At 40.8% G+C, this 26,634-nt stretch overlaps 1 protein-coding gene across 3 annotated transcripts in view; it reads left to right on the forward strand.

Moving 5' to 3' along the window:
- The first annotated feature begins 4,159 nt into the window (after nt 1–4,159).
- dscamb (Down syndrome cell adhesion molecule b) overlaps nt 4,160–26,634 on the forward strand; it is a 129,175-nt gene continuing 106,700 nt past the window's right edge. The window contains exons 1-3 of one of the 3 annotated variants that reach the window (XM_042297455.1): nt 4,160–4,979; nt 24,092–24,409; nt 24,516–24,662. In XM_042297455.1, coding sequence (XP_042153389.1) covers nt 4,937–4,979; nt 24,092–24,409; nt 24,516–24,662 — 508 coding nt within the window. In that variant the 5' untranslated portion in view covers nt 4,160–4,936. Of the gene's footprint in view, nt 4,980–24,057; nt 24,410–24,515; nt 24,663–26,634 lie in introns of those variants that run through there. The other 2 variants (XM_024445297.2, XM_042297456.1) reach the window with 2 other exon arrangements.

Raw genomic sequence — 26,634 nt, forward strand, 5'->3', positions numbered from 1 at the left:
CAATCTTCAAGTCTTTCCACAGATTTTCAATGGGATTCAAGTCTGGACATTGGCTGGGCCACTCAAGGACTTTAACATTCTTGTTTTGAAGTAATTTCAGCATTGCTTTGGCTGTATGCTTGGGGTCACTGTCCCGTTAGGAACGTAAATCTTTACCCCTCAGTCTAAGGTTGTTTGCACTCAGAAGCAGGTTCTCATCAAGGATCTTCCTGTATTTGGCTCCATTCATTGTTTTTGTCTCATCAGACCACATACTCTTTTGCCTTATGCTCTGGGTCTTTCAAGTGCCTTTTTGCAAACTCCAGGTATGCTGTCATGTGCATTTTTCTCAGGAGTGGCTTCCGTCTAATAAAGTGACCAGACCCCTCCTCTACTCTGTCCATCCCCTGTCTAAACTTCTGTATGTAGCAGAAAAAACAACTATTGCTAGATTAACAACCGGCATCATTAACAGGTTCAAAAGAAATGAGTGCAGAGCAGCCATGGCAGGCCCATTGAGCAGCCTGGTTGATAATGAGAAGGAGCTGGAGTAGACGAGCCCCTCAGGTGGTCTGCTAACAGGATTGCTTCTCGTCATCTGTAGGAAACAGAGGTCGCATCCACAGGCCATCTCTGTCTCGGACATCACATCAGCAATAAGCCCCAGTAAACAGCCAAAGCCACTGAACAGGCAGCCTCACAAAGCTACATTCCTTTTCCTTGGGGCTGGGTCAATTGTGCTACTACAAATGAACAAGCTTTCAAACATATGCACATAGTTCCATACTAGAGCAGACTATTATAAATCCAATGTAAGTGGCCTGCAGGTATGTTGACCCACAGGCCTAACTCCTCTTCCTATCCTTCCCTGATCTCACTTTAATGGAGTGCTCATATGATACAAAAATAAATAGTGTACTAAATTAAATGAAAGCTAGACCATTTTAATTGGATTAAATCTCTTCTTTCGTCTCGAGAATAGTCTAGTGTAAGTAGCTGTTACTGAACAAAGGAATGCTGTTGACGAGAGATGCTGGAACAGTGTGTTGAGAGCGAATGAGAGAGACTGCACTTCCAACCAGGAAGAGGACACGTCCTCCTACAGCACCGTCCAAGTTGAGAGACAGAGATAAAAACTATCAACAGAAAATCTGACCCGCATTCATCCTTTTAAAATCCCTGATTTTAAGTAAATTATTCAACAATGTCCACCAGAACATATCCTGCTCCTTTTCAGTAGCTAGGATTTTATTAGGATCCCCATTAGCTGTTACAAAAGCAGCATTTACTCTTCATGGGGTCCTCATAATACAGAACAGTAATGGACAAAACAGCTCAAGGCCAGAGGTACAGTTTAAGTCGGAAGTTTACATACACCTTTGCCAAATACATTTAAACTCAGTTTTTCACAATTCCTGACATTTAATCAGAGTAACAATTCCCTGTCTTAGGTCAGATAGGATCACCACTTTATTTAAAAAATGTGAAATGTCTGAATGTTAGTAGAGAGAATGATTTATTTCAGCTTTTATTTATTTCATCACATTCCCAGTAGGTCAGAAGTTTACATACACTCAATTAGTATTTGGTACCATTGCCTTTAAATTGTTTAACTTGGGTCAAATGTTTCGGGTAGCCTTCCATAAGCTTCCCACAATAAGTTGGGTGAATTTTGGCCCATTCCTCCTGACAGAGCTGGTGTAATCGAGTCAGGTTTGTAGGCTTCCTTGCTCGCACACACTTTTTCAGTTCTGCCCACATATTTTCTATAGGATTGAGGTTAGGGCTTTGTGATGGCCACTCCAATACCTTGACTTTGTTGTCCTTAAGCCATTTTGCCACAACTTTGGAAGTACGCTTGGGGTCATTGTCCTTTCTAAGAACAATTTGCGACCAAGCTTTAACTTCCTGACTGATGTCTTGATATGTTGCTTCAACATATCCACGTAATTTTCCTACCTCATGATGCCATCTATTTTGTGAAGTGCACCAGTCCCTCCTGCAGCAAAGCACCCCCACAACATAATGCTGCCACCACCGTGCTTCACGGTTGGGATGGTGTTCTTCGGCTTGCAAGCCTCCCCCTTTTTCCTCCAAACATAACGAAGGGCATTATAGCCAAACATTTATATTTTTCTTTCATCAGACCAGAGGACATTTCTCTAAAAAGTATGATCTTTGTCCCCATGTGCAGCTGCAAACCGTAGTCTGGCTTTTTAATGTCGGTTTTGGAGCAATGGCTTCTTCCTTGCTAAGTGGCCTTTCAGGTTATGTCAACATAGGACTCGTTTTCCTGTGGATATAGATACTTTTGTACCTGCTTCCTCCAGCATCTTCACAAGGTCCTTTGCTGTTGTTCTGGGATTGATTTGCACATATCGCACCAAAGTACGCTCATCTCAAGGAGACAGAACGCGTCTCCTTCCTGAGCGGTATGACGGCTGCGTGGTCCCATGGTGTTTATACTTGCATACTATTGTTTGTACAGATGAATGTGGTACCTTCAGGCATTTGGAAATTGCTCCCAAGGATGAACCAGACTTGTGGAGGTCTACAATTTTTTTTCTGAGGTCTTGGCTGATTTCTTTTGATTTTCCCACGATGTCAAGCAAAGAAGCACTGATTTTGAAGGTAGACCTTGAAATACATCCACAGGTACACCTCCAATTGACTCAAATTATGTCAATTAGCCGATCAGATGCTTCTAAAGCCATGACATCATTTTCTGGAAATTTCCAAGCTGTTTAAAGGCACAGTCAACTTAGTGTATGTAAACTTCTGACCCACTGGAATTGTGATATAGTGAATTGTAAGTGAAATAATCTGTCTGTAAACCATTTCTGGAAAAATTACTTTTGTCAATTGCACAAAGTAGATGCCCTAACCGATTCGCCAAAACTATAGTTTTGGAAGAAATTTGTGGAGTGGTTGAAAAACTAGTTTTAATAACTCCAACCTAAGTGTATGTAAACTTCTGACTTCAACTGTACATACATTTAATTTAGCAGGCTATATGCCTGGAGAGGGATAGGGTGTAAGGGGTGCATATCTGGTGGCAGGGAAGTCAGACACAGGAGAGCAGAACTTGATCATAGCCGGAGCAGTTTAATAGTAAAACCAATGGCATAAGAAATACAAAGTATGGGTACAATAACCCGACGTGCACCAGTCAAACAAAATGTGCACAGGCACTTACAATAAACAATACCACACAAAGACATGGGGGGGGGGGGGAACAGAGGCTTAAATACACAACACATAATGAGGGAAATGAGAACCAGGTGTGTGGGAAAACGAGACAAAACAAATGAAAAATGGATCGACGATGGCTAGAAGACAAGTGACGTCGACCGCCGAACACAGCCCGAACAAGGAGAGGCATCGACTTCGGCAGAACTCGTGACATAGGGGCTGGTACTGAATGTGTGGCTGCAGACAGATGCTGACAGACAGGTCCTCTGTTTGCAGTGAATGGCCTCTTGGGCAGGTCTGATGGTTTTGGAAGCTTATCAGACAGGGCCTACTCCTGGGCAGAGGCTGGGTGGGGAAAGGACCAGAGGCAGGTCAATGTAAAATGCACCAAATCCAGTTAGAGTTCCCCATCAAAACAATTGTGGTAATAATTGTTGATGTTAGAATTAAATATTGAATGATAGACTATTTCAACAAAATGACAAAATGTAATGCCAACCCAAAATAGAGTAAAGAAAAATTTAGAAAAAATGATTTTTTCCATTTGTTTCACAAAGATATCATGACATATTTTACATGCATTTTACCAACCTAATGCTAGATGTGTGTATGATTAATTTCAACTCCATTTAAAAATAATATTTTTTAGAAAATTATTTCCCACAAACATATCATTTAAAAAACTCAAGAACCTCGAGTCAAGAACATTTTGAAGGCGTAATCCTGTGTACCTCTCCTGTATAGAAAATACGTTTCTAGTCATGTTCCTAGTTTACCTTAATAAAAGTAACACTTATTTACGCATGCAATCTGTGCCTGTATAACACTGGTGCGTAAAATGTTCTCCTTGTTAACCGGCTCTTCAGGTGCGCCTTCTTTAACTGCAAAATCCCCCTCCTTACTGTAAATGCTCTCACCTAGCGCCTAGGAGGACTGGCTATCTATCGCCTCTGCTCCTTTAAGGCAATGAGGAATTAAAGCGGCTGCAAAGGCAGGGGAGAGGGTTATTCTGTAGTGCTCTGAGGCAGCGAGGGTTAGCGCATGGACCAATGCGATTAAAAGGGCAGTGGGAAGATGCGCGTGCTTGCCTCTTGCTGGACGGAGAGAGGTGGTGAAGATGGTCTGACTTCAGCTCATCCGGATTGGGTTTTCATTCTTATTGAACTGAACATTGACTCTTTATTTTAAGTTATTTTATTTCTCACATTTTGATTTCAAACCTGATTTTATTTTTCAGTTTTCGTTTTAAGATGCGTTTTTGTGGATTCCACATCGTTATTGTTTAGGTGTCCCCGTTTCACACCCGGAGATTTATTTTAGTACCTACGGTTGCCCGCGTGCCACTACCCTGACTCAGCATCACACCTGGGCTGCAGGCGAGCACTGTAGCCCTCTCGAGCATCCCTTTGAAGAGCAGGGAAAGTAGCAATGCACGGAGGGCCAGCGTAGAGCTGCGTAGAGTCGGATATCACAGCTTTAACCAAGACAATCAGAGAGGCACATATCCTCCAAGCTCAAAGAGGGGTCTGAAAAGGGGAGAGGAAGAGTAGGCTACGAGAGCACCAGGGAGGGCGTTATAGAGAAAAAAAAGGAGGAGACGGTAAAGACATTATTATCAGCAGAGAGTTGGACTGGTTACTACAAGCTAGTAGCAAATGTTTAACATTACACCTGCCACACAAAACATCATTATAGGAAAGCAGCTGTCAAAGTGTGCGGAGGAAGACGAGAAAGCATAGCTTGGGGGGATTGAACGGAGCAGGGCATGTGGATATTGGCTGTTATCTTTTTCCAGAGCATCTTAAATGGTAAGTTTAATTTGCTAATTTTAATGTTCATTAGTTATGTCAGTAATTCAGTGAGGAATGTAAAGTAGATGAGGGGGGTGGAGGTCACCTGTGTTACACATTTTATGGTTGCCAACAGTGCTAGGGAGAGAGGAACGGGAGTGAAATGTGCTTTAATCTATTTGAACTGTACGCCACATCATTGGTCAATATTTGATAGATTCACATAAATTGTGTTAAGGCAATGAAAATATGTTTTATGATGCCTTCATTCTTCAATTGCATTTTTCATTGATTGCTGAGGAAATAAATGTATGTTCGTGAGCGGCTTGATAAAGTAAACGTGACCTTAAGGTTAAAACCTTAATTGTTGTCAGGTGCAAATACTACATCGAATTTAATCATTTTTACATGCCTGGATCTTTATGCCGGTAGGCTATGTCAGTCAGTAGTAGCATGGGCCTCAATAATGACTGACGTATGTTATATACTGGAAATTTGGTTTAACCCCCTTCCCCTCCCCCATCCAAGCTATTTATTTAGGGTTGTATATTTTCAAGTTCAATGTAAGGTATTCAAATTCGAAAGGATATTAGACACTTGTAAAAGCTTGATCATGTAGCCTATCATTTTACTCTATCCTTAGAGATGTATGATATTAGATTAACATAGTACATTGATTTTGAATAAATGCATTAGTTTCCAGTAAAGTTTTCATTAAACAATGCGATACATTTCTAGCCCGTTTCACAGGTGTGTAGACAAATGAAGACTTGTAAAGAAACAATAATTGTGTACAAAGGAGAATAGAAAATGTAAGCCACCAGAACCTGATAATGATGCAAAATGGAAAGGCACCCCTGTAGACACTGCAGACAAATATTTTTGTTGTTGTTGTAATTTCTTATTGAGATAATGCTGGTAAATAGATTTGAAAGAGCTTGCAGTCCATATATCATGTAACAGAAATAAAAAAACAATGATATTATAGAATATTACACACAGAATTATACTGTCTCCTTTCATGTGATCAATTCATATTGATTTGCAACCTAAAGATTAAAAGGACCAATAAATGATAGAAAGACATTCTCTATGCATTCACTTAAAAGGTATGTGTGTGTGTGTGTGTGTGTGTGTGTGTGTGTGTTTGTGTACTGTGTGTGTGTGTGTGTGTGTGTGTGTGTGTGTGTGTGTGTGTGTGTGTGTGTGTGTGTGTGTGTGTGTGTGTATTTGTGCACTGTGTGTGCTTTCATAAATCTATGAATCTGCAATGTGAAGCTGATCGGTGAAAGCAGTAAATGTATACAATTTATTACTTACACAGGATCAAATAACCCATTATTTACTGGATATAAGGGGGTTATGAAAAGGCTGGGTGTGTATGGAAAGGGGGAGATGGAGACTGAGAAAACACAGGTTGAAGAAGGGGGGGAAACGGAAAGAAAATATATCTTCTTACAAACTGTACAAGCTGACAAGATGGGGGCGTTGCAGATATTTTAAGTAAACAGGGTAGAACCTCTGGTTGTGGTTATGTCGTAGAGGGTCGCTGAATTTACCGCATCAGGCAAAAAGGGGGAATTGGAGGTTTGGGATTAACCCATTGTAGCACATTGAGGGACATTCATTTTATACCAACGCAGATGTGACGAGGTGAACCCAACCCACTTGACAAGAAAATCAGTGGTTCCTTTCTAGTTCCTTGTTTCACTCCACTCCCCTCCCCCCAAAATAATCTTAAATGATACATATTTGACTATCTTCCCTTTTTCCCTTGTAAGGCTATTCTCAGTCAGCTGCTTATTTACATCCAGGTTAGGCTATTCCATCTCTACTCCACATAAAATGGTATCTCCCTCACTCACACTGGCTTCTGTGGAAACTCATAAAATAACAATAAGGATTCGTGATTAATCATTATAATTGTGCCGTGACATTACATCAACTGTCAGGCCAGGCTGGATCCATATATAGTCTCAGAAGCCTTATATTGGCAACCTAATATAAGAATAGAATAGAGGGTACATGCAAACATGTATTTTATTATTTGGAAATGGCTTCACCCTTCTGTTTTGTTCTATTGTTATCTATGTTATGCCTTTTTGGACAATGGGTATAGAATGCAATTGGAGCTGGAATCTTGTTTTATTTTGCTGCACTGTATTTCATTGTATTCTGTGGTTGGATGTCTGAAGATAGCGATTATCATGATAATGATGAGGTCTGTATTGACTGAGCTGAGCTGACAATGGCAGAATGACGACCTTGTAGTTAATTGTTGCTTTTTAGAGTTAGGTTTGTCTATGGAGATCCTATTAAATTACTATTCTAAATACCAAATTCGTATTCTAATTCCTAAATCTACAGGTCTATCACATGTTCACTGGCCTGTCTCTATGGAAACCTCCATTATGGGTGTCAGGAAAGTGTGAGTTTGACTAAATAAGGCTATACACGGGGTGGGTGACCGGGAATTGCTTGATAAGGGCCCAGCCACTTCCTGTGCCCTTATTTGGCATATTCTGGCATAATGAGAATTGAGGGAATTATACCTGAATTGCTCAATAAAAGATACAGTTAAAATATATCATTTTTGAGGGAACTGGGCCAGTAGATTAGTTTTCTCTGTTGTAATTAAGCCTCCAAATACAACATTCTACATGTATGATATTTATAAGCCTTCTTTTAATTTTTATTCTGGCCTATTTAGACATTGTGCTCTCATATTAACTCCATTTATACATATTATCCTAAGATATTGGGATTTTATTTTGAACCATTAAAGCATTTATAAAACATGAATTAATAATGCAATATGGAAATTACATTTTTTATTTATTTTGTGTACTGTGGGTTACCTTTTATAATTTTTATTCAAATTGAAATGTAATTAAGAGATAAAGTAGGCTATAATAGTTATGTTTAGATGGCTGAGGATTTTTCCCTCTAAAAGATGCCTTAAGGCAAAACCAATCCAAGCTCCAAATCTGTTTTTAAATACATTATGCGGCAAGGCAGCTCACACAGGGCCATTATTCATGTGTTGCACGTTTTGTCACAATTGTTTTGAACATTCATTTCAGGACGGATGCCCGACTGAGCATTCTGCTCAATGCATTGTCAATGAAGATTTAATCAAAAGTGCATTAAAGTGGCTTGGAAATACAATGACATTTCAAAAGGTGCCAAATAATTAGTAGGAAAACCCTTTGTTAGATTGACTTTAGATGTAGTATAATGCTAGCTAGCTAACTAAGATTCAGGGGAGAGCACCGGATTTTAGCCAACTAACGTTAGCATTACTAGCTATTTTTTTTAACCAACTTTGCTAGCTAATGATGACATTGCCATCTGTCTAAAGTAAAAATGACAACATGATAATCATGGCGAAGTTGTTTACTACTAAATATTTGCAATGTCAATGTATTTCCAGGCCACTATATTGTAATTTAGACAAAACAGTCATTCGCCTCCGTTCAGAATGACTGGGCAGCTTTTTGGGCACCACTATGGCGGAGGGCTGCTTGAGAATGTTCATAGCAATGGCAATTCTGAACGGAGGCGAATTACTGTTTTGTCTGAGGTGTAAAACCATAGATTTCAGTACAATGATTGAGAGACAGACCTGAGCAAGGCCATTTGAGATGGCCTTTACCTTCTTTTGTCTTACACTAAGGTAAATAGGTCATGTACACTTCTCATGTACACATTTCTATCTCAATCAAAATGCCCTTCTTTCTCATTGTCGAGGGATGATTATGTGCAAAATCCTTTTCAGAAAAGATAGTCCTCGTAGGGCATCTAAATAGCTGCCAACATCACTTAGCCCGCCCAGTTAGCATGACAACACATTAGGACCCTGAGAAGGAAAATGCAATGGAGACTGGGGGCAGATTGATTTGACTTAACTTGGCTGAGAGGAGGAACCTGTGTTTCAGGGGAGTTAATATGCTGGGGGCAATTAAGGCAGCGCACTGATTTAGAGATCCATCTGTTCCAGTATAGTGAGGTGCTCCTCTTGTAAGACTTATGCCCTTGAATCCTCCATATCTATTTAAAGATCTTTAAGACTTACTGTCTTTTGGTAGCAGTGGCCTCATGCTGGCAATTGAGGAGGACTTAGATCTAAATCTAAATCAGTATTATTTGTTTAAACCTATTTCCAGTCAGGGAACAGGGTCGTTCCATTTGATTTCAATCACTTTTTGACCGCACCGCTTTTCACTTGAACAAAATGTTCAATCCATATTTGGCCATGGTAGAAGTGGTAAGAAAGTGACTTTTCCAACTTGAATGACGTAACATTTATGAGACAGATGTGCAGATCATTTAAAAGCTTACAGACAGTTGTCAAACTATTTTACAATTTCTTGAAAAAACAATTTTCAGCCAAAACATGACACCCACACTCAAGAGTATGCTGTGTCTCAACCGATGGCGGACACAACACAGAGGATGTAAAATAGGGTCTAAACTACATTACCGATGTTAAAGGTTAAATGTTTAAAACAATTTTTACCAAGAAATTATATAACAGTTTGACAATCTTGTTTGTAATTGTATTTATTGAACCTTTACTTTACCAGGTAAGTTGACTGAGAACACATTCACATTTACAGCAACGAGCTGGGGAATAGTCACAGGGGACAGGAGGGGAAATTATAGCAAACTCAACTGTTTATCTTTTCCAGTGATGAAGATATGAGGGTCTCAAGGTTGGGTGGGGTATGCTTTGAGCACACTTACATGTTTGGTCAATCAGGTACAAAAAGTTACTTTCTGAACACTTCTACCATGGGCAAAAATGTATAAAAAGTTCATTTCAAATCAAATGGGGTGCGTTCAAAAAGTGATTGAAATCAAATGGAATGACCCAACGGTCAACTAGGTATCCGAGCAGCATGGTTGACCTACCTATGAAAATGTGTATAGTAAGGCAATAAAATACAGTCGCTCTGTATGCATTGATAGATACATATCTGAGAAGTAGATGTGAGTTCAGTTCAAACATGAATTCAGCACTTGTTTAAGGTCAATTGTTCTCTAGAGTAGTTCCCCTTTGAGAGGGTGTTTGCTGGTGAAAAGTGTGAATGGTTGCGTTGTTGTTATTCCTGAGGAACTGTTACTAATGGTAATGTCTGATGATGGAGACCCTGATGTGTAGTAATGGATCTCCCAGTTCACACATTCTGACTGCATAATGAAGATGCCTACTAAAGATGTTCAGCAACCGTCTTGCAGTCTAATTAGTAATGGGGCATGGGAGACTCACAGGGGTGGTGGTATGTTTCACTGAATGTAAAATCTAATTACAAATCAGACTCTGTATCCTTAAGGATTCTGCTGAATCAGAACAATATAATTGCATGAGCACCATGTAAATGTCTTTCACATTAATATGTTAACTATACTGTTTAGCATCGGCTGGGGAAAAAAGCTCACACAGATTTACGTGTTTGATCAACCGGGCAAAGACATGACATGTTATTTTATGTAATGTTATTTTAAAAGGCTGAGCACTTAGAAAAGTGGCATGGTGAAGGAACAATGAGACTAAAGCAGTTTTTAGAGAACACTGACTAAATAAATACATGCACTAACATTCTACCTATGTCTAATGCACATACTGTGTGTTGAATTAGGACTACTATATATGCGTGGTGTGTATATAGAGCTCAAGTATGATGTAGTGCAACTCATAAGAGTGCAGTGAACAGGACAGATGTTGGAAGAGTGGTTGATGTGGCTAATCAAATCAAATTGTGTTTGTCACATGCTTTGTAAACAACAGATGTAGACTAACAGTGAAATGCTTACTTACGGGCCCTTTCCAACATTGCAGAGAGAAAAGAGAAATAATAGAAAAGTAACAGCATGAGGAATAAATATACAAAGAGTAACAATAACTATTCACAAAGTCACAAAGATCACATATCATTTTTGAGGGACAGAACTAATCAGTCACTTAATCTAGTACCCAAATGCTCATGCTTTGAACTACACAGCCATGGGAATTAACTGGATGGATCCCTATATGCCCAATGCACATGTTTGCTCTGGTACTGTATGGATGGATTACCTTGGTGACTCTCACAGTGTGTGTCTGGATCTCTTTGAGCTTGGCAGGTTGCTCACATTCCATCTGCTTCCCTTTGTCTTATTGATCTACACTCTTTTACCTTTCTTAGTGTTGAATCTATGTCCTTATCACAGCTAAACTTCTCAATCAGTCATTCTGTAAGACGCAAATACTGTTTGTGTTCACAATATACAAACTTCATATCTGATTTCAGAATGCAGAGAAAGAGACACAAACCACAGTGTATGAATGAGCCTGCATTCAAATGAATTTGGATCCGTCACCAATTTGATGTTTTAATATGCAGAGTTGCACCTTTAAAAAGAGGTGGATCATATTTAAAGAGTCCCCAGGAATCAGTAACTTTGTGAATGTCTCATTAGAGTGTTGCTAGCCTGAGCTTTATTATGTGTTGCTTTCCCTCGCTCTCTATCAGCCTTTCCCCAGAAGTGATTATGCTAATTGCTGTTTGATCAGATGATTAAATTATAATTCGATTAATCCGGAGTACTAAATGCTCTGAATACATTTGCTTCTGCTTGGCTGGCTGGCTTTACAGAGCTAACGTTCCCTGTCACACGGCGAACACACAGAAGAAAGGGACAACCCTAGAGGAGAGAAGGAACATTACATTTTTTGGAGGGATGGTGTGTAGTGAGGAAGGGGGATAACAAAGAAAGCAAGGGTAGTGACTGAGAAGAGAGAGGAGGGGGCAGGTTGGCTGTGGGGTTCTTTAGGGAACACATGCTGTGCTCCTTAGTGTTAAATAAATATGTTTGCTTTACGGATTGGATGTGATAAATGTTTAATATGTTTATAAAGATAGGTCTGGAGTATATAAGTGAGTGTGGCACATAGCATATTTAAAGGGCCCTGGTTATGGTGCAGCTAAGAAGATGACAGGAGCCAGCTGTTGTGACATTAGCACTGACACACTTCACAACGCCAGCTGTTCATGACTGAATTCTCTTTGACAACAGTGGAATGTGGATCAATGGAAGTAACAACAATATGTGATGACATCACTTCTGTTGGTTTCTCAATTAGTGTTACATCACTGTCTAACAATAAATGGGGCGTTTGCAACATATTTTACATTTGCTACATGATTTATGATCACCTGGGCATCACCTGTTCACCTTTTTTAATTTTCACTAGAATTTCTCCTCTACACTGTAGTATGTGTACATTTGCCACCACTCTGGAAGATCCTGTTCCCATAGCGAGCATGCAGGTTGGCAATTATGTATATATGCATGACAACATCATTGATGTCCCTGCACCTTACTGTTTGGTGACATAATAAGGAGTGTTGACCAGTACATGCTATCCCCAGTATGTGAGGCTGATAATTTCTGGCCAACAAGAAACACCTCACGGCCAGACCTGTCATGTTGTAAGATGGGGACCCATTACAAAATACTATTTGAGTAACTGCTAATACTATCAATAGTGCATCATTTATTTTCTGAGATATTGTTATTTTCAAAGTCACCGTTGTGTAGTTCTAAAATGTGGAGAATCAATTGTTTGGAATTGTAACAGTAATTGCTTATCTACCTAGCAACTGCTTTGTTCTATTCTGATTGGTCAGATTTAGGTTAATTGTTGGAGGAGAACAGGAAGTAGTTGAGTTCATGGATGGCAGTAACTGTGGTCAGTCCATCATTAATTCTTCAGATGTGTAATCTGTCTCCTTCCAGTGTTTGTCTACATAGACAGTCATCCATCCATCCATCCATCCACCATCTAAATAACCCTCAAACTGCACATATAGTATGTAATAAACTTAATTACTCTAACTTTGTGTGAGGAAGCTAAGCAGGGTTGTCTGTCAAAATACTGTTGAGCCCATGTGCTCTTCTTGACCTGGGGTGTGTTCAGTTCAGTTTAACGCTTGCTACGTTACGTGACGGTTTGTACTGAACGACACATTTCCCCAAAATGCTGTGTTCTTTAACAGCCTTTGAGGTACACTATATGTACAAATGTATGTTGACACCCCTTCAAATTTGCGGATTTGGCTATTTCAACCATGCAGCCATGCAATCTCCATAGACAAACATTGGTATTAGAATGGCCTTACTGAAGAGCTCAGTGACTTTCAATGTGGCACCGTCATAGTGTGCCACCTTTCCAACAAGTCAGTTAGTCAAATTTCTGCCCTGCTAGAGCTGCCCCGGTCAACTGTAAGTGCCGTTAGTGGAAACTTCTAGGAGCAACAACAGCTCAGCCACACAAGCTCAAAGGCCAAACAAGCGCAAAGAACGAGACCGCCAAGTACTGAACCGCGTAGAGCGGTAAAATAGTCTGTCCTCAGCTGCAGCACTCACTGCCAAGTTTCAAACGGCCTCTGGAAGCCACGTCAGGACAATGACTGTTCGACAGGAGCTTCATGAAATGGGTTTCATGGCTGAGCAGCCGCACACAAGTCTTTTATTTATTTATTTAACCTTTATTTAAATAGGCAAGTCAGGTAAGAACATATTCTTATTTACAATGACGGCCTACCCCGGCCAAACACTAACCCAGACGATGCTGGGCCAATTAGGCACCGCCCTGACGGGACTCCCAATCACGGCTGTTTGTGATACAGCCTGGAATCAAACCAGAGTCTGTAGTGACGCCTCTAGAACTGAGATGCAGTGCCTTTGACCACTGCACCACTCGGGAGACCAAGTGTCTAAGATCATCATGCGCAAACGTCGGCTGTAGTGGTGTAAATCTTGCCGCCATTGGACTCTGGAGCAGTGGAAACGCATTCTCTGGAGTGATGAATCACGCTTCACCTGGCAGTCCACTGAAAAAATCTGGGTTTGGCGGATGCCAGGGAGGCACTACCTGCCCCAATGCACCGTGCCAACTCTTTGGTGGAGGAGAAATAATGGTCTGGGGCTGTTTTTCATGGTTCGGGCTAGGCCCTTTAGTCCCAGTGAAGGGAAATCTTAACTATACAGCATACAATGACATTCTAGATGATTCTGTGCTTCCAACTTTGTTGCAACAGTTTGGGGAAGGCCCTTTCCTGTTTCAGCATGACATTACCCCAGTGCACAAAGCGAGGTCCATACAGAAATGGTTTGTCGCGATCTGTGTGGAAGGACTTGACTGGCCTGCACAGAGTCCTGACCTCAACCCCATCGAACATCTTTGGGATGAATTGGTAAGACAACTGCGAGCCAGGCCTAATCGCCCAACATCAGTGGGCAATTAGGCTGAATGGAAGCAAGTCCTGGCAGCAATGTTCCAACATCAGTCAGCTCTTGTGGCTAAATGGAAACAAGTCCCCGCAGCAATGTTCCAAGAGTGAAACAAGTGGAAAGCCTTCCCAGAAGAGTGGATGCTATTGTATCAGCAAAGGGGGACCAACTCCATATTAATGCCGATGTATTTGGAATGAGCTGTTTGACAAGTAGGTGTCCACATACTTTTGGTCATGAAGTGTGTGTTTGATCCCGTTTGGTCGGTGTGGCGAGGTGTGGCCTGATCAATATGGATGTGACCATTAGAAATCGCAAAAAACCTGTGCAGCACACCATACACAATCACCCTCTGGGCCACCATAATCACGCTGTCTTCAACTGGTTGTACAGTACCATTTCTGGTACAAAGGAATCCAACAAAGGATATAAGAAAGATTCAGCATACTATACTCAAAAGGTTCACAGCTCTTTCTTTATTCAACAGTCCAGTGTGACCATGTCCTTCTCATCTAAAATGTTGCCACCCAACATTGGTCTACTTGGATGTCATTAATTCAAGATGGTCTAGCATCTTGGCATTATCCCTGTAGGTTTAAGCAGTGGTTTAGTTTAGTCTACACACATTGACTTCCTCTTGCTCTCCCCTCTGCCGCTCACAGGCTTTGACAAGGGGATTAGCTCCAGCTTGCCATAAATACATCATGTTGTTTTAATTTCTGTTAATTTGTTGGTGGAAAGTCTACCCAATATGAAGAAAATGCTGCACTCGAAATTTCTTGAGAAATTTGCAAAAAAACCTTAGTATTCCCTCATTGGCACAGATAGATTGAATCAACCTAGAAAAGTCTGGGCACTGAGGAGGACAATCATTGAGCAATTTTAAGAACTTGGTATTCTCATAAGAGTAGTTATAACAACAATTGTTTTCTCCCATCCATTTGATTGAATACACAAAAGTGTTTGCTCGGTTAATGCCTGTAGACTACAGCAAAAGAGGACCATGCAAGCCTTCATTATCATCGACGGGGCTGTAGTGGAACAGGTTGAGAGCTTCAAGTTCCTTGGTGTCCACATCACCAACAAACTAACATGGTCCAAGCACACCAAGACAGTCGTGATGACTGTCCCCCCCCCCTTCTTTACACCAGTGCTACTCTCTGTTATTATCTATGCATGGTCACTTTAGTAACTCTACCTACATGTACATATTATCTCAATTACCCCGGCTAACCGGTGACTCTGTACCAGTACTCACCTGTATATAGTCTCGCTATTGTTATTTTACTGCTGCTCTTTAATTACTTGTTACTTTTATTCATTTTTCTTATTCGTATTATTATTATTATTATTTCAACTGCATTGTTGGTTAGGGGCTTGTAAGTAAGCATTTCACTGTAACCTACACTTGTTGTATTTGGCGCATGTGACTAATAAAATGTGATTTGATTTTAAATAAACTCTTTCTCCACCCTCTAGTGTTCATATTGCGCAACGAAACAGTATTATTTTTACCCTGGTACTTTTTATTCAGCTGTAGGAGCAGCAGAGGGAGCTGCTATAGTTTGGTATATACTAGTCATCCCCCATCAGATTCTCTCCCTCCTGTTAGTTCATCAGCAGCATAATTCAGACATCAACGTCTGGAGCGCTGACATTCTCCCTACTGAGATATGCTGCTGCTGCCTCCTCTATTAATGAGACATCCACTCTCACCCGTTTAACGCATGAAAAGTAGATCTAGAGGTACACCATGGGGCTACGCTTTACCATATCCTACTCCTCTGACATCATACAATGGATCTGTCTTTGCATATCACCCGTGAGCAGAGCAGAGCAGACAACGGCCCCTTCTGTCATGTCCTGGTTAATATTCATGAAAGCAAATTGGGAGACTGTCATTTGGCAAGTTCCTGTACAAGCCCTGTGTATAGCCTCTGGGCAGAAAGAGGAGAATGCTTACTCACATTGGATAACCCCCCTCATTGCCCCCTACCCTGTTTCCTTTCTTCCCCTGTCTCCTGTCTCTGCTCCTGGTCCCAGGCCACCCCCCAGGCATAGCACAGAGGGCTGCTTTAATTACCAAGGGTTCCTGGCTGACAGAGCCTGTCACAGTGCAGCAGCTGCCTGCCCCGCCCCACTCTGCCCCGTGTGCCTATGCCCACTGGCAGCCCTGACGACAGGCCACTGGCTCACCAGACGTGACATGGGTGCCCTATAAAATACTTGGACCCAGTTGATCAATCCACCCTCCCAGTCTCTCTGGATTTCCATATTTTCTCTGTCTCTTTTTCTGCTCTCGATGTCTGTCTGTCAGATGAGCTCATGATAAAACGATGGTAAAATATGGAATAGCACCCATGAATGAAGCACAATTTAAACAGTAAACTTCCAAGCAAATGCATGACATAAACTGTACATGTGGCTGTATTCATTAAAGAAAGAGGCAGTAAGGGGTTAAAGCATGCATACATGTTGGTGTTTGTCCCATCAGCATCGATTACACGTTGAATTAAACGAAGCGCCTCGGTAGTCCTGAAAGCCCTCTGTGATGGCTGATTACACCTGCCTGTCAGCTGATGAATTCTACTGCCTTTGATTGATCAGCTTCACTCAAAGTGTGAATATTCATATTTATGTTCATTTTCATGGTAAATGTGTTATGTAAACATTGTTTTTTTCCACACTGTACCTCTATGTTAATACAAGGGGCTGTTTTGTGTGCAGATAATAATCATGCTCAGCCTTCCATCCAAAAATATTCCATCTTGATGTTCGTCCAATCGCAACACAGCAGTTGCATAATGACAGCGTGATTGAGAGTTATTTTCATATTAAAATGAGAGAGGAGCCATTTGGTGCTATGGAATATTGATGCTAATTGGCATCATTTCAATATGGAAGTAAATGGATAATATAATAGATTACAAATGATTGTTGTTACTCTCAAGTGGTACACTTTCAGATTTACTGCTCAATGATGGTTTTCATTAGATGTTTTCATATTAGCAGTATTGTTTTATTTTACCAATCTAGTGCTATGATACCACTTATTGAATGGAATGATTAAGATATCATTCTCTGTACATATACATTCATTATTTCATGCACTGCTCTGTTCAGTTGCTTAGGAATTAAACATGCATTCACAGTAATTGTATACTGATAATATTCCCAGGTGCATGTAGTTACAGTACAGTAGTTGCTAGATATGTGGACTTAACACCAGGCATCATTTGCCTCTGGCATAAACATTCTCCTTGTTTGTTTTTCATGGTTGGATGCCCATCTCTGGGCTATCTAACATCTACAACATTTACAAATCTAGGAAATGTAAATCTGTTTGGGGATATGTTTGTGTGTATAAAATGTTCCTGATTTATATTCCCAACTGGAATCCTCCCCCCCTTCTCACTGAAAAAGACAGTGGCAATGAAGTGGCCTTGTCTTTTTTCTTCTCCCTCCAGCTTTGCTGATAGAAACAAAGCTTGGTTAATTATAGATGGATATAATACATTATTGAACAGTGTCACTTCTTTCGTCTTTATGGTTCAGCCCATGAAAAATGATGGCAATTACAAATGACCTCTGTGGTTATTTAGTAAGTGGTTCGGTTTAAGAGAAGTTGTTCGGGCATGAGAAGCAGGCCCCTTAGTAGGGCCTCTGAGGAGGTTGGATGAACCTTTTGTAGAGTAACTCATGTAGAGCTGCTCCGTTAGGAATGGGTGTAGCAGTGCAGTGACATGGTACTCAGTATGATTAGATCCACAAGGACCTTTGACTTCTCTGCAGTTGGTCTTATCAAAACAATCTTTGTTATGACTACACGGTGCTAAATTGAGTCGCTTTTATGAGTTTCAAGTTTAATTAGTCGTATGTTCAGGATACACATGGTATACACCGTCCAACACAATGCTTACTTGCCCATTCCTTCTTGACAATGTAACAACAATAAGAAATAATCAAATATAATATAATGAACATAAAGTAAATAAGGCTCAGTAGAATAGAGTAAATATGACGGATGTGAAATATGCCATACTGAGCCCACTGTCGCTATTCCCATTTCTTTTCAGTACTCAGAATACAAGCTTTTCAAAATGTCACACTCCTTTGATGTACTTCTCTCCAGGCATTTACTATTGTGGCATTTTCTGCTTTCAGTGTATAGACTGCATGTGCAAAACATTATGAACACGTGCTCTTTCCATGACATAGAGTGACCAGGTGGAAGCTATGATCCCTTATTGATTTCACTTGTTAAATCCACTTCTATCAGTGTAGATGAAGGGGCCAGTATCCCTGAATGGGCCAGTATCCCTGAATGGGCCAGTATCCCTGTGGAACGCTTTTGAGTCAAATTTAATAGAACGTTTTGTTGTTTGGGAATTGTATTGAACAGTGTTTTTTCTGTATGAAATGACTATAAAGGACTTCTTGTGTCGCTAGTGTTATAAATCTAATGGGTGCTGCATCTGTTTTCGTTCTCAGCAATTGGCTCAGATTGCTCTTGATAAACCGCCAAAGATCTGTAACACTGAAATGTTTGAGACAGAGAATTTTAGAAAGCCGTCAAATATTATATTCAACATATCTTACGTTTTATCAATGCAATTGGTATTTTAATGTTTCTAAAATATGAACATCACCACCAATTATTGATTAATTATTTAAGACACCTACACATTGATGATTTCAGAGGATTTTTCATTAAAATGACTTGGCACACCTACAGGTTGGTTTTGATCTCTCCCTCATGTCTGAGGCTGTATTATCAATATGCCACAAGGAAGGGTTCTACTTCAGCCCCAGCTGCAAAAGGGAATGAATTACAATTTGATATGACTTTGATGTATGCTTTTCAATTGAGTCTTTAAAGCAGCTACACACCCACACATAGCAATAAGAATTTCACTCCATTTTAAAAGATTTAAACAGGCACAACCTTGATAGCACTAGTCTTTTTTTTCTCTCAATCAATGTTATTTATTTGTTATTGGGCAAATCATGATGGGCTTCAATGTGTAACAGGTGCGTTTGTACTTCGTAACTCTCCTGCGTTGTGTTTTTAAAGGAAGTCCAGCCAGTGGTCCCAGGTGATTGGTGTTTATTCTGACAATAGACACAAGGAAGCACATTAAATGTGTAGGACAAGAATATGTTGATGGCTGTAGATTCATGATTCGTCTGTTAGCATGGAAATAACTGTGAATTAGCAGAGCACTAATCTGACCATTACAATAAGAGCATGCAAGCTAACTCACTCTTTCAACAATAACATAGAAAGTACATCCCAGCATGCAAGCTAACTCACTCTTACAACAATAACATAGAAAGTACATCCCAGCATGCTAGCTAACTCACTCTTACAACAATAACATAGAAAAGCACATCCCAGCATGCTAGCTAACTCACTCTTTCAACAATAACATAGAAAAGCACATCCCAGCATGCTAGCTAACTCACTCTTACAACAATAACATAGAAAGTACATCCCAGCATGCTAGCTAACTCACTCTTTCAACAATAACATAGAAAGTACATCCCAGCATGCTAGCTAACTCACTCTTTCAACAATAACATAGAAAAGCACATCCCAGCATGCTAGCTAACTCACTCTTTCAACAATAACATAGAAAGTACATCCCAGCATGCTAGCTAACTCACTCTTACAACAATAACATAGAAAAGCACATCCCAGGATGCCCCCAATATCTAATCTAGGTACTGTACACATATGTACGTGCGTGGGTGTGTGTATATTATATTAGGAAATGTACACATTGGAAATATGGAAATATGGAAATAGATTACAGTATTTCAGAACGTGACCTACAGCTTGCATGTCAAAATCAGACTGGCAAGAATTGACGTTTCCAATCTCCCCCTTTCTGCAAGCGTAGCCAATGACATTACCACTTATTGACATCTGACTTAAATCAACCAATTAGAATACATTAACATTAAATACACATTTCTGCAGTGGCAAGTGGAAACATAATTAACTGTGTTACAAATGGATAAGCCTAGGTCCATCATAGACAACATTCAAACCTTCCTGGAGCTATGTTGCAGATGCTAGTACCACAGAAACAAGCTAGAATCAATCAGAGATAGAGGGAGGGAGGGATAGAGAGAGAGAGAAATCAGTGTCCTGGGTAGACCTCTCTGTTGGAAGTCATGGGCGTCACGCAGCTAGACTCAGGATACCCCTAAGTGTCTGTGAAAGCATGTGTGGGTGTGCGTCATGAGTCATCCCTATCGTCTGTCCTCTGTGTGTACGACTGCCATTGACAGATTGATCTATCTGAGGAGGCTAATGCTCAGCTAGCGCCTTCATCACCTACTAAGGAATGAGCTCAGTCACAGCCAGGGATTCTCTCAGGCCGACTCTCTGCCATAGAAATACAGTTATGGATGAGCCACAGGTTATACAGGATTGTGTTTTCTCCCAGTTCGTTGTTTTCGTTAATGCCTTCTACAGTAAATGGGGTCAATTGATAAGTCAGAGTGGCGACCATTTGATACCAACTTACTTCTGGACTGAACAGACTCTCAAATCAGGGTAGATCAATATGGAAGTTTCGATATAAATGTATAAGTGCTGACAGATAATTAGTTCGTTCTACATGTTGGGATCTTTTGGTGTCTGTAAAATGTATTATGCGAGAAATGGCGGTGGAAATACATTTGTGCACAAATGTTGATATCATAATCATGATATCAAAGTAAACTTGGATGATATGGCGTGTGGTCCTTCCACTACGACTCGGAAAACCATGCAGTTTCTTAGGATACAGATTAAATAAATTGTGATAAATTTCACAGCATGGGGCCTCCCGGGTGGCGCAGTGGTTAAGGGCGCTGTACTGCAGTGCCAGCTGTGCCATCAGAGACTCTGGGTTAGCGCCCAGGCTCTGTCGTAACCGGCCGCGGCCGTGACCGGGAGGTCCGTGGGGCGACGCACAATTGGCCTAGCGTCGTCCAGGTTAGCGAGGGCTTGGCCGGTAGGGATGTCCTTGTCTCATCGTGCACCAGCGACTCCTGTGGCGGGCCGGGCTCTGTGCGCGCTAACCAAGGTTGCCAGGTGCACAGTGTTTCCTCCGACACATTGGTGCGGCTGGCTTCCGGGATGGATGCACACTGTGTTAAGAAGCAGTGCGGCTTGGTTGGGTTGTGTATCGGAGGACGCATGACTTTCAACCTTCGTCTCTCCCGAGTTGTAGCGATGAGACAAGATAGTAGCTACTAAAACAATTGGATACCATGAAATTGGGGAGAAAAAAGGGTAAAATAAAAAATAAAAACATTCACAGAGTGGTGAAAGTTGATGGTGCTGAGGTTTATGCTCCTTTCATATCGAGGGTCATGGCATGATGATCAATGCTTGACTGCCGTTTGACCCCCCCCCCCAAAAATCTTGCTCTTATCCATAATAATATCATCATGTAGACTAGCCTACCTGCACAGCCTGTCCACACTGTATCTGAGAGCTGTTGACTAGAGAGCACGTACCAAGACCAGAGTAGCCACATTTGTGACAAAACTATCGGTAGAGTTGCAAATGCGACAGAAACACATTGAACGTTTTATTTTTATTAGGGACATGAAAACTTAAGCCAAAAGGTACATTTTGTGTGCACTACTTGTCATCACATTGATTTGTATCCTCAACCAGTTTGTTTGTTGCGAACACAACACTGGTGAGAAAATGCACATTTTCTTTATGCGGATTTTAGAATATTCACCTGAAAATCTGGCGCCAATTGGATGGAAACCAAGCTATGGACACTGGATTCCCACATAATTACTCAAATTTGAATTGGTAGCCTACGTACACAATTTTTTGTCCGTTTGGTTTTTATTTTTTATTTGTGTGTGTGTGCGTGCATGGTTGTGTGTTTGAGTGTATCTCTTTGTGGGTCAAAGCCCCTGGAGCAGAGAGAGGGTGGAAACCATTGCGATTTGAAACCTTGTTCGAAATTTATGAAGTGCTAAAATGTTTTATCCACAGGGAGGCCTAGATAGCTGTCACTGGTAAGCCATTTACTGCTAGGCACTGACACCAGACAGAGATCCAGAGGTAGGCAGCAGGCACAGGGCCATGCTCAGCCAGGAGAAATGATACACTGAGTGTACAAAACATTAAGAACACCTTCCTAATATTGAGTTGCACCAAGATTTGCCCTTAGAACAGCCTCAATTCGTCAGGGCATGGGCTCCACAAGGTGTCGAAAGCGTTCCACAGGGATGCTGGCCCATGTTGACTCCAATGCTTTTCACAGTTGTGCCAAATTGGCTGGATATCCTTTGGGTGGTGGACCATTCTTTATACACATGGGAAACTGTTGAGCATGAAAAACCCAGCAGCCCTGGCACCTACTACCATACCCAGTTCAAAGGTAAATAAATCTTGCCATATATTATTATTTTGTCTTGCCCAGTCACCCTCTGTATGGCACACATACAGAATTCATGCCTCAATTGTCTCAAGGCTTAAAATACTTATTTAACATGTCTCCTCCCCTTCATCTACACTGATTGAAGTGGATTTCACAAGTGACATCAATATGTCATGAAAGAGCAGGTGTTCAGAATGTTTTGTACACTCAGTTTATACACCACTCAGAAATCAACCACCGAACGATTAGCACTGAGCCAGCCAACTGATGCTAATTGGTCCCACTTCGTGTTTCTCTCCCTTTCAAGGGAGCTGCATAACGACACACACTTTTACATCATCAACACTCCTTTCCCGCTTGTTGCTCTCCTGCTCAACCAAAGCAGCATATATGTTCAATGCTGTGTATGAGCAAATGGCCTCACTTCAGGGCCTGTTAACTATAGATTTAAGAAAAAAGTTAAGCAAAGTTGCTATTCCTCAAAAAGGTTTTTGTTTCATATGTTTCACCTTAGGCAAAAAGTTGCACAGACAGTGCTATGGATCCCAAAATTTCTGAATGGGAAGCCTTCCCTGCTCTGCTCTGTGTGCTTGGGCCACTGTTCTCTGTCTCTCTGTGACTTACCTGCTTGTGGTCTCAGTCAACCTTTACTGGAGCTCCATGGAATCCTGTCTACCTACAGCAATAGCCAGGCTAATGTCTGTCATGTTGATCCCACCCCCCTTAGACCACTGCACCACCCGGGAGGCCTTTACTCACAAACTTTATCTGAAAGTTTCAGTATTTATTATTTTAAACCCAAGAACATGTTTTAGAACAGTAATCTCAGTTGGAAATGTGCTAACATGATTGCCATTGCTAGTTAGATAGCTAGGTAAATCAGTTGCCTAACAACACACATCTTAAGAAGACATGTAAGAAGATATTTGAGGAGTTGGTAAGAAAATCATGAAATCTTAAGATATTGTTGAGGAATTGCACTTACAAATTATTTGATCAACTTCTTATCTTTTTTCTTGAGCAGCTTCTTAAGTTTTTGCATAAGAAGTGTTTTGTGAATCTGGGCCCAGATCCATAACAAAGAATTCATTTGTTTCATCATGGCCAAGTAAACAACTACTTTCTTGATGTATTTAAAAGTAAACATACATATGGATCTTAATTTGACAAGTATTGTCGCAGAAAAATAATCCTGCAGCAACAGGATTTGAAAGATTAGTCACAATTGTAATACTGTTAATATAACCGTGTGCTATGAATTCCAAGGTTAGTACACATGGTTTTCAGTGAATTTATGCAAATCATGAAGCTCATCTGCATTTTCTCAGCAGGAAAATTATCAGCAACAAAAAAGTGATCAAATTAAGATCCTACTCCTGTAGTATACCCATTCAAGTCAGTTGTCTTGTCATCTAATGTTTTTGTACTCTTTGTTCTCCTCTCTTGCAGTTTTTAGTGAAGATCTACGTTCCAGCTTATATTTTGTCAATGCATCTCTGCAAGAGGTAGTGTTTGCCAGCACCACAGGGACCCTGGTGCCCTGTCCCGCTGCAGGGGTGCCCCCCGCCTCGCTGCGCTGGTACCTGGCCACCGGAGAGGAGATCTACGATGTGCCCGGGATCCGCCACGTGCACCCCAATGGCACCCTCCAGATCTTTAACTTCCTCCCCTCCAGCTTTAGTAATCTGATCCATGACAATACCTACTATTGCACAGCTGAAAATCCTTCAGGGAAAATAAGAAGCCAAGATGTCCACATTAAGGCCGGTAAGTGTTTATTTTAAATAGTAGCTGTTGTTGTTGTCATTCCTTAATTTCTTCTTGTATGTATTAATTTGCCTTTGCCAAATGCCACCCCTCTTGCTATCCTTAGTATTTCGGGAACCCTACACGGTCCGGGTGGAGGACCAGAAAGCCATGAGAGGCAATGTAGCGGTCTTCAAGTGCATTATCCCTGCCTCCGTGGAGGCTTACGTCACTGTCGTATCGTGGGAGAAAGACACAGTCTCACTATCCTCAGGTAAGACAACATTTGTATATATCTTGGTCAGAATTTTGTTCAATTCCTTGCTTGGACTCTTCAAATCAGCTATTGGATTACAGGTTCAATGGAATGATTCGTAGGTGTAGCTAGCAAAATAAGATTTGTTTACACAGACAGTGCAATGGATCCCAAAGTTTCTGAATGGGAAGCCTTCCCTGCTCTGCTCTGTGTGCTTGGGCCACTGTTCTCTGTCTCTCTGTGACTTACCTGCTTGTGGTCTCAGTCAACCTTTACTGGAGCTCCATGGAATCCTGTCTACCTACAGCAATAGCCAGGCTAATGTCTGTCTGTCATGTTGATCCCACCCACCTCGATTGGAACCATTCATTGCACAGGTTGATATTGTACATTAAACGACAACTCTCCTGTTAGACCATTAACCAACCTCTGGGCAATTTTGCTTTATATTGTGGGACATGTTTTCATGACATTTTAAATGTGTTTGCTCAAGCACAAAGATCCCTTCTGTGATCCATGTCTGTGTGTACTGTTTGCTAGTCGAGGGCTTTACTGTTTCTGCTCCTGTAAGGAGATATAATATGGTCTATATTGACTGCACATGAGTTTTGCAGATTCAGACAAGACTAAAAAAAGGTGCTAGCATCTGGGAAACCTAGAAGTCATCACTTTTTACTGTGTAACATGCATGGCCTTGAAAAGTAGTATGGAAAGCGGAATTTGGACTTTTCTCGTTTTAATTATGTGCTTAACTGTATAACACAGGGCAAGTTTATAATAGCTTGTGGGTTTTTAAGTGAGTTTAGGTCATGCAGTATTGTAGTCCTATGGAACCTTTATTTTTTACTACAAAACAGCCAGGGTGTTTTAAAGGTGAATAACGTGTAGGAGCACTGATGCTTTATCATCACCCAGTTCTTAGGAGTGCTTTTACATGCATTAAAAATCACCTAGATGGGATTGTTCCCTGTTTATTCCAATAACTATCAAGCCACAGGAGGCTTGTCAGAAGCATCAGTATCATGGTCAGGATCAGTGCTCTTTCCTTGCTAAATATTTGACGATGTTCTGATACATGAGCAAATGCGCACCTTACACAGTTATGGAGAGGGTATGTTTACTGCGTATGTTTACAAAGTGCATTTAAAGGTGTGTGTGTTTTATTTCTTTACCAGGGGTTTGATCCCAGGTTGTGTGTGTGTGTGTGTGTGTGTGTGTGTGTGTGTGTGTGTGCGTGTGTGTGTGTGTGTTTTATTTCTTTACCAGGGGTTTGATCCTAGGTTGTTTGTGTGTGTGTGTGTGTGTGTGTGTGTGTGTTTGTAAATGTGTTAGCATGAGGTTCTCAACCAGGCCTGGAAACAGAGAAGTTTGACCTAACCTATTCTTCTCTGAGGGTTGCCAACCCTGCCCTCTAAATTTTTCATGACAGAAGACTTTGTCTCGGTGGACACAAAATAAAGCTATCCAACCGCTGTGCTAAATGATTAATCTAAGGTTTTCGGTTGGGAACAGTTACATCAAGCACACATCCTCAGTCAGACTTTCTATTGGAATTCAAAGACTAAAACACATTCCACACACAACAGATCCACCTCAACCAGGGCCTCTGATGGCAGTTATTATACATGTTGGTTTTTAATGTCATGTTTACAAACATCAGTATTAGCTTCCAAATAATAATAATTATTATAGATTTAGCCATTTTATTCACTATACAATCATTTCTTTGTGGTTGTTCAGTCAAATATTTATGTATTTAATAGATTATTGTATCATATAACCCCTTTAAAGTAGACACCTTAGCATAAGATTTGACCCTATAAATCATATATTAATATGTACAAGGGACTGGTTTGCATTGCGTCTCATCTGAAACCTGTACATTTCCATTGATTCATGTCAGGGGAAAGAATATGTATAATTACAGACTAGGGCCGGTCTTAATTAATCAACTGTGATTGAAAAGTTAATTACAATATGAATGACCTCT

Source organism: Oncorhynchus tshawytscha, linkage group LG14 (assembly GCF_018296145.1).
Source record: "Oncorhynchus tshawytscha isolate Ot180627B linkage group LG14, Otsh_v2.0, whole genome shotgun sequence".
Taxonomy (NCBI): domain Eukaryota; kingdom Metazoa; phylum Chordata; class Actinopteri; order Salmoniformes; family Salmonidae; genus Oncorhynchus; species Oncorhynchus tshawytscha.